At 37.0% G+C, this 14,378-nt stretch overlaps 1 protein-coding gene, 1 long non-coding RNA gene and 1 pseudogene across 9 annotated transcripts; 1 reads left to right on the top strand and 2 right to left on the bottom strand.

The window, feature by feature from the left end:
• Positions 1-2,591: 2,591 nt before the first annotated feature.
• Positions 2,592-6,195, bottom strand: LOC104754442 (uncharacterized). 7 transcript variants are annotated; one of them, XR_015585711.1, is made up of 15 exons: positions 5,940-6,195; positions 5,693-5,773; positions 5,559-5,599; positions 5,412-5,460; positions 5,230-5,312; positions 5,015-5,082; positions 4,550-4,684; positions 4,269-4,454; positions 4,123-4,173; positions 3,925-4,040; positions 3,731-3,846; positions 3,516-3,599; positions 3,296-3,405; positions 2,974-3,197; positions 2,592-2,847 (listed from the first exon to the last, which is right to left on the bottom strand). It is a non-coding gene; the product is annotated as an uncharacterized LOC104754442 (long non-coding RNA). The 7 variants fall into 7 exon arrangements; XR_015585710.1 differs by having other exon boundaries at positions 4,550-4,803; positions 5,234-5,312; XR_015585709.1 differs by having other exon boundaries at positions 5,234-5,312.
• Positions 6,196-7,680: 1,485 nt separating this feature from the next.
• On the top strand, positions 7,681-9,434 carry LOC104754441 (putative aspartic proteinase GIP2 pseudogene; annotated as a pseudogene). Its single transcript, XR_015587316.1, has one exon. The product of XR_015587316.1 is annotated as a putative aspartic proteinase GIP2 pseudogene (transcript).
• A 335-nt stretch (positions 9,435-9,769) lies between these two features.
• On the bottom strand, positions 9,770-14,376 carry LOC104754440 (general transcription and DNA repair factor IIH helicase subunit XPD). Its single transcript, XM_010476637.2, has 13 exons — positions 14,180-14,376; positions 13,462-14,020; positions 13,052-13,332; positions 12,621-12,703; positions 12,106-12,509; positions 11,779-11,972; positions 11,507-11,687; positions 11,238-11,362; positions 10,941-11,030; positions 10,752-10,830; positions 10,581-10,657; positions 10,198-10,306; positions 9,770-10,095 (listed from the first exon to the last, which is right to left on the bottom strand). Exons 2-13 carry the CDS (start codon positions 13,993-13,995, stop codon positions 9,976-9,978), a joined length of 2,277 nt encoding a protein of 758 aa, XP_010474939.1. The 5' UTR covers positions 13,996-14,020; positions 14,180-14,376; the 3' UTR covers positions 9,770-9,975.
• Positions 14,377-14,378: the final 2 nt, after the last annotated feature.

Here is a 14,378-nt window from a genome sequence, read left to right as displayed (position 1 = left end):
TTCTTTTAGTATTCGACCAAAAATTATTTGTTACTTTTTTGTATAAATTCCTAATTGGTGTAGTATTGTAAATCTGAATCCGGTTGAGAATCTTAATTTTGTTTATTGTCTTTGTTTTATGTTTTATCTGAACCAAAAATTATTTGTACTTTTTGTACATGTATTGTTCCTTATTGGTTTAGTATTGTAAATCTAAACCGGTTTGGAATGTTTATTTCTTCGGTTATATGTTTTATCCAGAGTCGTGCCTACTATGCAAAATTAGAAACACTCACATCACACTTTGTAGAAAATTAGTTATGATATACCTATCATTGAAAAATTGAAAAAATAAATTAGAAGGTTAATTTCAATAATAAAAAAAAGTAGTGTAACAAATTACTACCTACAAGGAATCTAACATGTCCACAAATAAGATAATAAGTCAATATTGTTAACCATTTTTTTTCTTGTAAGTTTGTATCAGTGGTTTTCTTCTATGTCATTATATTTTATTATTCACTTCTCAACTTTTTCTTTGTTAATTATCTTTGTCCAATTTTATTAATTATTTCTATATTAGATACTACATTTATATTTATCTTAATTTTTTATCATTACCAAAATTATATTTTGTTTTATTAACAACATAAACTATACCGTTTAAATTAAATAGTGGCACATTACTACCACAAATTAAAAGACTACACAAGTACACATAATATCAACCTAATTTATATATATATATATATATATTTAACTGTAATATTTTTGTTCTTGTTTTTCAACCAGTGCTTTTTATAACTGTGAATTTTTATAAATCACATTTTTGGCCTATGGCATCGGAATTTCTTGGCACAGCTCTGGTTTTATTTGAACCAAAAATTGTTTGTACTTTAATATGTTCCCTATCGGTTTAGTATTGTAAATCTGAACCCGGTTTAGAATCTTAATTTTGTTTATTTCCTCTGTTTTATCTAAACCAAAAATTGTTTGTACTTTTGTACGTGTTCCCAGTCGGTTTAGTATTATAAATTTGAACCAGGTTTGGAATCTTAATTTTGTTTGCTCGGTTCATGTTTTTTTCCTCTCTTCAGGAGATTGGCCTCATAAACAACACACAATCCTCTATTGTCATTACTAAGGACTAAAAAAAAACTTGGGATCCGCGTCCACGACTCCGCCCTCGACCTGTCGACATCCCTGTGATACCCATTCATTCATAAGGGAAAGATATGAATATGAGAATCAACCCCGAGAAACCAAAAGAATACAGATGCTTCAAATTTATCATGGTTTGAGAAAGGATGAAGCTGAGAAAGAAATGTGTTTTATTACCACCAGCAGTTGGCTTTGATTCTTGGTGTGTCTTCAACTAACAAAGTCTCGAGATTTAAACTGTACGGAAGAACATAACACTTAAATTGGTCTAATGTAACAGGGGGTTTTTCCCTTTCAGAGTTAGTTTCACGGCCTTTGAGATGAGTATTCATACTAACATCTACATCTGCAATGAGTTATATATAGTCAAAGAGAAAACCCATCAACCAGGGATAATTGCATTACAATCGATTGTCTTAAAAAGCCATGCCTAGAAGAATAGAATCAATACAATACAGAATTACACAACATCAACGACCAATTTTAAAGTCTGAAAAAAAAATCCTACTTGTTAGTACGATTGAACAAGCTAGTTAGGAAGCTAAGTATCATGGAAAGAAAGAAAGTGAAAGAAGATATCGCTGATGTTTTATATAGTCAATGAGACTTCGTACAAAATGTTCTATTGACAGTTGAGACGTATACAGAGAAATAAACAGATAGTGTTTCAAGAGCTAAACTTATGCAAACCCTAAAGAAGCTACTTAAAACCTAAGTTTGAGACGACATGCAACATAAGAGTGGAAACAGGCAACCTAAATTATAGAGTTCGTAAGATACTAGTAAAAGGAATCACACGATCGACATTGTATAAATGTAACCATCGTTGGTAAGTTCAGGAGAAATTAAGGTTTATTGTATAAGAAAACCAAAACGCAATGATCATCAGTCAATAACTGAAGAAAGAATTGCTCCAACAAGAGATTCTTTACAACAAAGCTGATGATATAAATTCAAAACTACTCTAAATCCAACAAATGAAGTCAGAATACTTTGTCCTACTCTAAATCTTCCAACACAAGCCGGGTGAGGCTGGTGGCTGATTCGGGAAGGATCTCGGTTCTGGGTACGTTGTTACCGGTGTTACTGTGTTAGCGTTGAGGAGATTTGCACGAACGGCTCTAAAGAGGAATTCCGCCTCGGGCGATTCCGGTTTGTTCATAAGGGCCGTTATAGCCGCATGTTGCAGTATTCCTCCATGTGAGTCAATTTGATGATTGCTCAACCCATCTGCGATTTCAATCAATCTCGGATCTGCTTCTCGGCCTCCACTATTCCGCTGTACAGCTACCACGATTTGAACACAGGTCATAACAACTGAGCCCAACGCAAGTAACCACAGGAATGCATCAACAAGAGCGAATGAAGCGTATCCCATTTGATACGTTGTTTCAGGATTTTGTGATGGCTGATAAGAAACGCAAACTTAGTAGAAAAGCGAAGGAGAGATATATGAGAATCTTGTTTAGATACTTATTGTTTTGTAATCTAATTATTCTTTGGTAAGTAAAACGAAACCCTAGTAACAACAATTGGTTCCACTTATTATTATATATAGTAGATAAGAAAGCCCAATTCATACAACGACGACGTATTTAATCTAAATCTTAAAGAGCAAGTCAAAGCATCTCTGCATCTGAAGTTAACATTCCACACTCCAAAGCAAGCCCTGACAGTTTGGATATTGTCACCAATCACCATACGGACCTGCACATCAACATATGCTAACCATATTTGACTGCATAGATATTATCTTTGATTACAGTAGATCAAGAAAAATGATTTTATCCCCCATAAACGCACAGTTTCTACAATTTAGAACCAGATATTTACCGTTTATACAGCAACACCACCACGTTTTTTCCTCTGAGTTCAACAGAAAAGCGTGAAGGATAGAAGACTGCGACGTGGTTGTCTCGAAATTCATTCACAGCTGAAGGAGAGAAAACATATGAATCACTCTTCCACTCATATGTGTAAAACTATTAAACCTTGATTCTTCAGCCAAGAATGGCCTTTTCTCTTGGTGAACAAGACAACTCTAATTCACCACTTCCCTGTCAGCAAATAAAATCCCATATTCCCATGAGCAATGATAAAGAACTTATCTAGACAATCTTCACTTTCATTCAAGATATCAAAGCTTGAAACTTACCTCTGGGACAAAAATACTACCAGTTGTATTTTGGGATATCCCTTCAACAACTAACGAAGTGATAGTTGCAGGCAATTGTGCAGTGTCTGATTTCTTTCCCCCACTGCCATCTTTCAGACAAAATAGATAACAAGTTTAGTAATTTCAAGTGGTGAAACTGTTCACATGAGTCTTACTCTAAACTTGGGAGCGAATCCAGATTTAGAAACACAAAACACACCTGATTCAAAGTTAGTGTTCCAGTTTGATCGCTGCAAATAGTGGTGGCAGATCTCATTGTCTCACAAGAAGATAACCTCCTCACCTGCACATCAACTTTTTGTCATGCTATATAGTAGAAAGGATAATGGAATCACATATTGATAAACACACAACTCCATTTTTAGTTGTTGAAAATGGGAGATAATGAAAGTTCAGTGATAACAAACATAGTACCTCAGATCCTTCCTTGGGCTCTTGCTCCTGCTAAGGCTAAGGCTGCGACCGCCGCTTCGACTACGACTTCTGCTTCTGCTTGGGCTTCTTGACAGAGAACTTTCATATTACTTAGCCTGAGCAGAAAACACAGACATAACATGAATATAAACACGTGAAATCATGATTTCAATTGAGCCAACATTGATTTTTACCTAAAAAATTGCTAGTACGAAAGTCACATATGTGGTATGAATGAAGCATCTACCAAACCCGGATTAAAGCTCTAAGCCAGGGGTTTCTGAATTCTGTGTCATTTAAGTTTCCTTATCTGAAATCACAACTTTGAACATCAGTAATTATACAAATAATAGCATGCAATACAGTAAGAGAGAAAAACAGAGTTAACTTACCGCATACTTCATGTCATCATAATTGGTGTAGCCCGACGACACCATAAGTTCCTGATAATGTTATTAAAAATAGTCATGTGAGAAAAAGACACAAAGTATAATATATTGCTAAGAAATTATGCATGATTAAGTGAAAATTAACTTACAATCACAGTCTCTAGTGACCTCAGCAAAGCCCACATCACCAGCTTTCCGCATTTGATCCATTAGGATCACCAAAGACAAAAACAAGACTAGGGAGCAGAAATCAAAAAGTTGCAGCAAAACAGTATTTGTCAATCAGACCTTCAAATCTTGCTATGAAGGAGCTGATGGGAGCCCAAGTACAGTAACTGCAAAAAAAAAGAGGCATCCAAGAATCAGAAGAAGTGAAGTGAGACCAAATATTATCAAATACCAACTTCATCTAAGAGCAAGTAACACAAACCTCAGAATTCAGAGTGTCTTCTTATAACTTCCATTAGGATCACTGAAGATGTCTTTGTATGGATTGTGTTGATGATTGAAATAAAACCTTAAGCGAGCCGTCAGAGTCTTCTTCATCCTTCATACGATCTCTGATCTGCACATATATAATTAGATGAAAACCATCGTTAGCTTTCAAGTTTGAATCAAACAACAACCTAAATGAAAAAACCCAGAAAATAACTATCATTAATTCGTCAAACCATCTCCACCGATCTGCACATGGAAGTAGCAAAAGAACTATCGTTAATTGTAATTATATAGAAAGAGCAAAAGTGAAAACCTTTAAGAAAAACCAATAACTTTTTAAGCTTGTACTTGGTCGTGAAATCAGATGAAACAAACAACTCCTCCTCACAGTGATGTACGTTTTTATCAATGAAAAAACAAAACTTAACAGGAATTGAACTAACAAGAAGGGGATTACCATTGATTAATGTTGATCTTGTTCGGGTCATCATTCTTCTCCTTCATTCTTCAATCTATGTCTCTGACCTGCACATATAGAATTAGAAAAAAACCATAGTCAATTATCAAGTCTGAATCTAAACAACAATTTAAATGAGAAAACCATTTAGGAGGAGCATGAAGACAAACAAACTAAAAAGATCAAAAGAAACCAAATGAATAATATTCACTTACTTACTTTAACAATCTCATTGACAAGGGGACGAAAAAAACCTTCCAGATACGTATACTGATTCTTGGGTCTTCTTGTTAAAAACCTAAAATAAGACAAAACATCGTTACGAAGCAAACACAACAACAGGAGAGATATAAAGAAAAAAGAAAAAAAATAAATAAAGTGGAGAAACAAATCTCACCCCAAAAGAAGAGAAGACACCCTTGGTTCACCATCCTCATCATCAGATCCTTGCAAGTATGGAAATTGAAGTATATTAGGAGCATGAAGACAAAACAAAAACCAAATACATAGATCAAACGAGGTCAGTTCCAAATTCGTGACTTACTTACTTAAGCATTCTCGTTGACGGTGAAAAGTATCCTCCTCCTGCAACAGGAACACACTTGGTATTAGAGAATACCAAAATCAAATTGCTACAAAATTGGGATTGAAATCAGAATACGAAGAAAAGAAACTCACTTGTGTTGTAGTGATGAGTCAATTAAACACCAACAATTACTATAGAATCAGTATTTGATTCTTGGAAACATCTCCGAGGATCTGCAAATAGAGAGAAGAAGAAGAAGAAGAAGAAGAAGAAGCGTCAGATGCTAATTTGTAAATCTAATAGAGAGAGAGAGAGAGAGAGAGAGAGAGAGAGCCCAAGTAAACTAAACGAAACCCCTAAGTGAAAACCCTAAGAATTTTCAAATTAACCTTAACTTACCATTGACGTCGTCGTTGTTTTGTTGTTTGGGTCATCCAATCATAAACCCTAATTCTGCATTCTTCAAAAACCCATCATCAGCGAGAGAAAGAGTGGGTCCATCAGAGAGAGAGAGAGAGTGTGTGTGTGTTGATTTCTTCTGAAACAGAGATTGATATTGTTGACTGTTGAGACTTGAGACTGATATTTTATAAACGACGGACGGAGATGGGTTTTGTGTTTAATGTTGTTGTTGGCTCTTCTGTTCTGTTTCCCTAAAAGAAAAAAGGAAATTGAACTTTTTTATAGAAGAATATAGACGTTATAAGAAAAAAGAAAAAAAGGAAAATATTACGTTTTATTAATGATGATGACGTCATCATCTGTTTGGGTTTGGTTGACTCCTGAGTCAACGCCAGAATGATCAATATCAATATCGCCGAAATTGGATCATCATGGGCTTTTTACCATGGGTCTTTCTCGTATGTAGATGGGCTTTCACTAAATATTGAATGGACGCCCGTCGTAGTTATCTGTAAGGCGTGAACGATGATAATAAACTAGTAACGTGTTTTTTATACTCTTCCGCATATATCTATCAATTCACTGATGTTACACTTCAAAATCAATGCTTCGTTCGATGGGGTTTTTGTCGGTTTTCGTCATATAATAATACTACTAATCTCTTTTACTTTTTAAAATATTAGTAATAAAGAATGTGCAACTATACATGTTATGTTCATCATTTACTATGAAAAAAGCTTTTGGGTCACGTTATACTGTATAGGAGTATTAATTAATGCTTGGGTTGCATTTAGAATCTATTTTAAATAAGTATAGATTCGACATATATATGAGCAACTTGAAACATAAACAAATGATTCCAGTAAACAATTTCACGTCTTTTCCAAACGTTTTACTAGTAGTAAAATGTGCAGTGCTTTTGATGTACTATTATTATTATGTATGATCATAGTTATATGGATAAATTTGTACGTAATGATTAAATATACCCACTGTTTCTAGTAGATTTCTACTAATGTTTTGAGCTTTTCATGCATATTTAGAATAATAAATATATTTAATCATTACATATTTGTGTTTCTTTTTAATGGATGGAAATAAAAAAATAAATAAAGACTACTACTTACTTAAGCATTTTTTATGAACAAGAGAAAACTCAACATTAATCTATTGGGAACAGATCAGGTAGCATGTATTTTATTTTTTACTTAATATATACAGTGTACTCTCAGCCTGGCATGGCCTTATCTTCTCGAAAAAGAGTGGTAACGCAGAATTCAAAACTTTCGATATTTGATAAAGAGATGATATATCAAAAGAGGTCTTTAAAAAAAGAAGAAGGAAGATGATCGTTACAGACTAATAATAATAATCTGTGGACGTGTCGGGAGTGATCTGTGATTACAGTCGATTATGTATATATACTGTAGTAGTAGCTAGTAACAAATATATATATATATATATATTCATTCAATCGAGGAGAGACTGACAAATTGTAAATTATTGAAAGCAATCGACGAGAAATAAAGAAAAGAGGGAATAGTCAAGAAAGGCACCCCCACGCCCACTTGCCCCATCATCATGATCCACGGTGTTTCCTCCTCCTCTCTTCAGAACTACTATTTTTATTGTCAGACTCTATAAATTAATCACGTACGATTCCTTCATTAGTTAACTAGTCTTCTTTAATCATAAAACAAAGACCCATATCAACTAAAGATAGTACGTAGTAAGAAAAAAAAATCATCTCATTTAATAAAGCAGAGTAAACAAAGACTGATACCAAAAGTGTAAGAAGACACAACAGTAAACTATTCTTTTGTCTACTAGTACTAACCCAAAATAAGAAGAACTAGATTTGATTTGTGTCATTTTCAGATGTATAATGAGAAGCAAAAAAACTACGAAATCATAATCATTAACAAGTCAAAAACGTCACACCATTACTTCAATTATTCAAAACGGACACACAACAAAACGTTGCCGCGCCTATAAAAATACACACTCACACACCAATCCTCTTCTTCATCATCTCTTAAGCTTAACAATGGAATCCTCTCCTACCATTTTCTTCTCCGTTCTCCTTCTCATCGTCTTCTCACTCTCATCATCATCATCTGCTAAAACATCATCATCATTCCGACCTAAAGCTCTCATTCTCCCAATAACAAAAGACCGTTCTACACTCCAATACACAACCGTCATCAACCAACGCACACCTCTCGTCCCCGCTTCCCTCGTCTTCGACCTCGGCGGTCGAGATACCTGGGTCAACTGTGAAAAAGGCTACGTCTCCACCACTTACCGCTCCCCTCGCTGCAACTCCGCCGTCTGCTCACGCGCACGCTCCATCAGCTGCGGCACATGCTTCTCCCCTCCCAGTCCTGGCTGTAGTAACAACACTTGCGGCTCTTTTCCTGAAAACTCCGTCACCGGATGGTCTACTTCCGGCGAATATATTATAGACGTCGTCTCGATCCAGTCCACTAACGGATCCAATCCTGGCCCGTTCGTTAAATACCCCAATCTGATATTCAGTTGCGGATCAACGTCTCTTCTTAAAGGACTCGCTAAAGGAGCCGTTGGTATGGCCGGAATGGGACGTCACAACATCGGCTTACCGTCTCAGTTCGCCGCCGCGTTTAGCTTCAACCGCAAGTTCGCCGTGTGTCTAACTTCCGGCAAAGGAGTCGCCTTCTTCGGCAACGGACCTTACGTTTTCCTCCCCGGAATCCAGATCTCGCGGCTCCAAACGACGCCGCTTCTCATCAATCCGTTTATACAGAACGAGAAATCCCCAGAGTATTTCATCGGCGTGACGGCGATTAAGATCGTCGATAAAACGGTTCCGATCAGTCCAAAGCTTTTGAAGATTGACGGCAGCACTGGAATCGGAGGAACCAAGATCAGCTCCGTGAATCCTTACACGGTGATGGAGTCATCCATCTATAATTCTTTCACGTCGGAGTTCGTTAGGCAAGCAGCGGCGAGGAACATGACGAGAGTTGCGTCGGTGAAACCGTTCGGCGCGTGTTTCAGAACTGAGAACGTCGGCGTCACGCGCGTGGGATACGCCGTGCCGGAGATCCAGCTTGTGCTTCACAGCAAGGACGTCGTGTGGAGGATCTTCGGAGCCAACTCGATGGTGAGTGTCAGAGATGACGTCATCTGTTTGGGTTTCGTTGACGGAGGAGTCGACGCGAAAACCTCTGTGGTGATCGGAGGGTTCCAGTTGGAGGATAATTTGGTTGAGTTCGATTTGGCGACTAACAGATTTGGGTTCAGTTCTACCTTATTGGGCCGTAGCACTAACTGCGCCAACTTCAATTTCACTTCCACCGCTTAGATTGGATTAATTTTTGTTGTTATCAATTTCCTTGCCAAAAAAACAAATGTGTTTCAGAATCTATTATGTTATTATTTTGGAGCTTATTTTCATGTCATTTTCTATCATTTGATCTCAATAAATAATATTGATGTAGTTGTCTCGAATTTAAAGTTGCAGATGATGTGGTTGTCTCGAATTCATTCCCAGCTGAAGGAGAGAAAACATACGACTCATTACTCAAATTTTAAACCTTGGTTCCCCAGCCAAGGCCATGAGTTGCAGTTGCAGGCAACTAAAGTCAACAATTTCACTATGATAGGAAACAATCATACGTAACCAACAGGTTAGATTTTTTAGTTATATACGTTTGGGCCGTCGCTCTAACTCGGCCTACTTCAGTTTCACTTATATATCTGATTATTCTCTTAGGAATTTTATGTGTTTCAGTGGCTGCTATCATATGATATTGTCTCATGTATTTTAGCAAGCAAGGAGCCAGTGAATAATTTCTTGCGATACTCTTTAATACTTCAACAGAATAATGATGCAATGAAGTAAATATAATATAGCTACCTTAAAATTAAGCATCAATTTTCCTAATATAGCAAACCAAAACCGAACTTTTCTGAGCTTTAGTGAAATATTTTGCTATGAAATATTTTTTGATAGACCTAAACCAAAACAAAAACAAGACGAACCGGTTTACTAATAAGCCATGTCTTGCACAGCAGTCTCAGCCATCTTCTCCAAATCTTCTTGTGTCAACAGAGTTTTCCTTCCCATTGTACCCGTCTTATCATACGGTTGAGCCATTTTCCTTAGAAACTATCAAAACAAAACCCCCCCAAAACAATTTCTTATTCCTAATGCCATTGTTCTTTGTTTCACTGTGAGTTTATCGAAAAGCAGTGAATTACATAGGTTTACCTCTCGAGCAATGTGAATAGCCATGTCTGTGCTTAGATTCAAGTGTGCATCCCGCAGATGTGAAAGTATCCAACCGGGTAGTTTGGACCGCTTATCATGACGGCTATATCTGCAAGATTAGACCAAACAAATGTGACATTATAAACCAAACATAAGTATATCTGTCTCTCTTCATGTCCTAAGAATTTCTTCTCATTCTTAAGGAACTGTGAAACAATCTTCTATTCTCAAGGTGATCCCACATACTTGCGCATACACTTAATATACTACTAGATAGAGTATCGAAAGAATCACATTTGGTAAATAGTAAATGACCCGACTCATGGACTCAGAGAGTAAATGACCCGGCTCAGAGAGAGAGAAACATTATGCAATGCATATACCTTTTGTCTGCAAATATCATCATCCCATAATCAGCCTTTGACCGGATTACTCGCCCTACACATTGAGCTGCTTGCCTCTGTATTAAAAGACAACAAAAGGAGTTATCAACGGTCACAAACAGGTAAAGAGTTGCAACAAAATATAATATGATCATAAAGTAAGAATCTTACCAATGCATCAAAAGTTAGGAAATCGCCTTCTTTTATCTGAAATGTATCACGCAGATACTCCAATCTTGCTAGTAATATCCTGAAATTTTTCCCGTTTCCATCTTATCATCTCTCACTAATCACGCACTATGAAAATATAAAACCAGAAAACCAGAAATTGAAAGGATAATCATTCATTTGAGTACTTACTTGCTTAACGTATACTGGAAAGGCACTCCGTACATTACAACCAGTCTTCCATAATGACGATCAAAATCGATACCTTCAGCAACTTTCCCCCTGCCGTTCAAATACAATATTTGATCACTTTCTTTCGAAATTTCTAAAAGAGAAGTAGAGAACTGAAACCTCTTTAAAATTTATTAATTAACCAAAAATAAGAGAGAATAGACATTCCAGTATTATAATACAGAATCAAAGAAGCAGAACCAAAAATTCCTTGCTATGAATTCCAAACCATCTACCATTCACAAATAGAAATTTTACCTAGCCACGGAGAAGAAAACTGCACCTCTTCCGCAATCGCAAGCCCTGCGATAATTATCCAGTGCCAATGTTGTTTCTACAACATCTTGTGTTTCGATGAAAACAAGCTTCTGTTGCATTATTTCCTACAAACATTAAGAGCATTGGTAGTATTGGTATACACATATACATTAATGCTTGTCACAGACACAAATATTTTCAGATATCCAATTCATGCAGAACTGTGAAAAAAAAATACTGACATGGTTAAGTGAAGAAGAAGACCTTACCTTCAGAATTCCAGTTTCATTCCATGTAGCAATAATGCCATCCATGTATGAGTAACTAACAAAGAAGCAGACAACTCCATCAGGAACAATAGATACCATCTCTACCAAAAGCTTTCCGTAATTCCTCACAACACCAGGATCACTTCTCATGTCAAATTTGGTGCTAACAGGAAGCTGATCACTGAAAAAGAAAACAACCCATAATGTATATACATACAGTATAAGATTAAAAATAAGGTTAGTCTTTAGGTATTGTTTTATAAACAGCATACCTTCCCCGAGTTAGAACCATAGGGCAGATGCAGTCTCGTGTCATTGACATCTTAAAGCTTCGACTAACAACAGGAGTGAAACTAAGAAGACGGGGATAAAGATCAATTGGGCTCAAGGTGCCTGATGTAATTACGACTGATTGGAAACGATCAAACACTGGTTTGATCGCCAGAGACGCATCATGACAGCTCAACTAAAATACAAAAGAATATATGTTTCAGATACATTTATCAATTATTCAAACAGTAGCATTTACATCTGAGTCCTAATATCTTTGAAACCAAAGTGACAATACTCGAAAGAAAGTAGATAAACACCATGTTTACCTGCAATATAGGATCTGGAATATGAGGCATTCTCTCGTCATAAGGCTCAATTATGATGGAAAATCCCCGAGCATATGTCCCAACAAGAGTTGCAAAATCGCACACTGTCTGGATTGGCAAAAACTCATCTGTGTCTGTAATTTCAAGGGTTAGCATGAGAGACTGGAGCCGGTCATAACAGAACTTCAGTGTTTTCTGCTCAATTCCAGCCTGAGAATTCAGCGACGATACAAAGCTAACAGGGCTTTCTTTCTCTACGTTCTCAGTGTCCAGCCGTACCCCCAAGTACTGAAGTAATCGGCGTAAAACATGCACAAAATGCTCAGCCCGTCTGATATTCCCCGGGACAGCCTCCTTGAGAATATCATGGGGCAGTGCAGGGTTTGCAAGCCATTGATCACCTCCTGCAGAAAAAAAATTTATGTTGCGTCAAGTTCATAGAATTAGAAAATATGCCCAGTACTTTGTGTGTGTTTCAACCAAACCACACATCACCTTCCTGAACACATACTTACCAGATAAGTCCCCTCTCAGTGCTAAACCCTCAACCAGTCGGTTATATTCAGCTAGCAATCTTCCTGCATCATTAGCCTTGAACCTTCCTACCAGTTGGACAATTTTAATAATGTAATAAGAACTTAAAAATACGTATCAGCAAATAATCAGGTCACTTCCTGTATTAAACCAAGATAATTATGCACCCCAGGATTACTAAACAAGACATTCATGTGCTTAAGATGCCGACAAAAGCAGTATTATAAAAGCAGATCATTTTCTTATTAACATAACTTCCAAAAGAAAACCAACAAGCAGCAACTGGAGTTATCAATAAGAAAATTCAATTCACAAATGAAAAGACCCTATCACTATATTTATTGTTGTATTGAGAGCGGCACGTTAAAGAGAATTTAAGAGCATCTGCTATGTAGGAAAAAAGTTGGCGTACCTATCAATTTCGTGGTTTATCTTATTAAGATTTCGATTAGCTCCTTCAAGTGTGACCCTCCTCACACTGACGCTGAGTGCTTCAATACACACATTATCGATATTATGGGCCTCGTCAAACACTACAACTGACTCCTTTTGTAACTCCTTTGATATAATTCCAGCAACCTTAGGATCCAGTAAGTACTGGTAGCTATAAACAATAACGTTGGCGAACTGAACCATATGCCTCGCGAGAAAGTAAGGGCACCATCCACGATTCTTGCCAAACGCCCGTAAATCCTAAAATCCAAACACATATATACCATTAGCCAAAATCAGCAAGTAACCTCGAAAGAGGTCGTCATAAAGCTAAAGCTTGATCAAGAAACAAAATGTGAAAAGCCTTAAAAAAACAATTTTAATTCTGACCTCTAAAGTATAAACACCAGGAGGTAACAGCGCATTTTCAGCAGCCTTTTCGTAGTTCTCAAAGTAATCACAGAGTTCTATATTTGGCTTCTCAGTAGACAAAGCCCTAACCCAACTAGCAGTCCGTTTCCTACACGCCGCATCAACAGAATCACGATTCTCCGCTGCTAAAACCTTTGTATTAACGCAAAGATTCTTCCGAGAGGAAAGACCAATGGCGAGAATCTTAGCCTGGGTGCCGAGATGGAGTACTTGGTAGTCATGGAGTACCTTAAGCTCAGCTAACGTCTTCTCCATCTCGTGGACAGTACGAGTGCAGTAAACAAGCTTGATCGGAGAATCAGGACGAGAGAGTCGATAACTAGTGATAAGGGAGAGAAGGGCAATGGTTTTACCAGTTCCGGTAGGCATCTCGAGAAGACAATGTCCTTTGGCGTCTAGGGTTCGCTTCAATTCAACCATGTATTCGTATTGTTCTGGGTATATGTTGTCATAAGGGAAGTAGACAGTTACGTCTTCGATCTTGAAGATCATCTTCCTCTTCCTCCTCGTTTAAGACCTAGAAATCGGAATTGGTAGACGAAAGAATTTAGAACTTACGAAACCCTAAAAACTCGAATTCACTTCAGCGAAAACAAGCGATTTGAGTTGGAGTGTACAAACCTAAACAACGAAAAACTGAAATCAATCGAAGAAAAAATAGCGAGAGAAAGCTTACTGGTGGTTAGGTAATGTAAGCTTCGGTGTTTGTTAACGACTGACTCAAACTCAAGAGAGAAAGCTTCGGTAAAACAAAAGAAGGAATTGCGCCGGTGTTCGCCGTAGTAACCAGGGGAGGAGAAGGCAGAAGTAGAAGATCCTCTTTTATAAAACTTAAGTTTTGTTCTTTTTTCATTCTAACCCCTGTTTATTTATGT

This window comes from Camelina sativa, chromosome 17, assembly GCF_030686135.1.
Source record: "Camelina sativa cultivar CO46 ecotype springtype chromosome 17, ASM3068613v1".
Classification (NCBI taxonomy): domain Eukaryota; kingdom Viridiplantae; phylum Streptophyta; class Magnoliopsida; order Brassicales; family Brassicaceae; genus Camelina; species Camelina sativa.
This window is presented reverse-complemented; position numbering and strand designations above follow the sequence as displayed.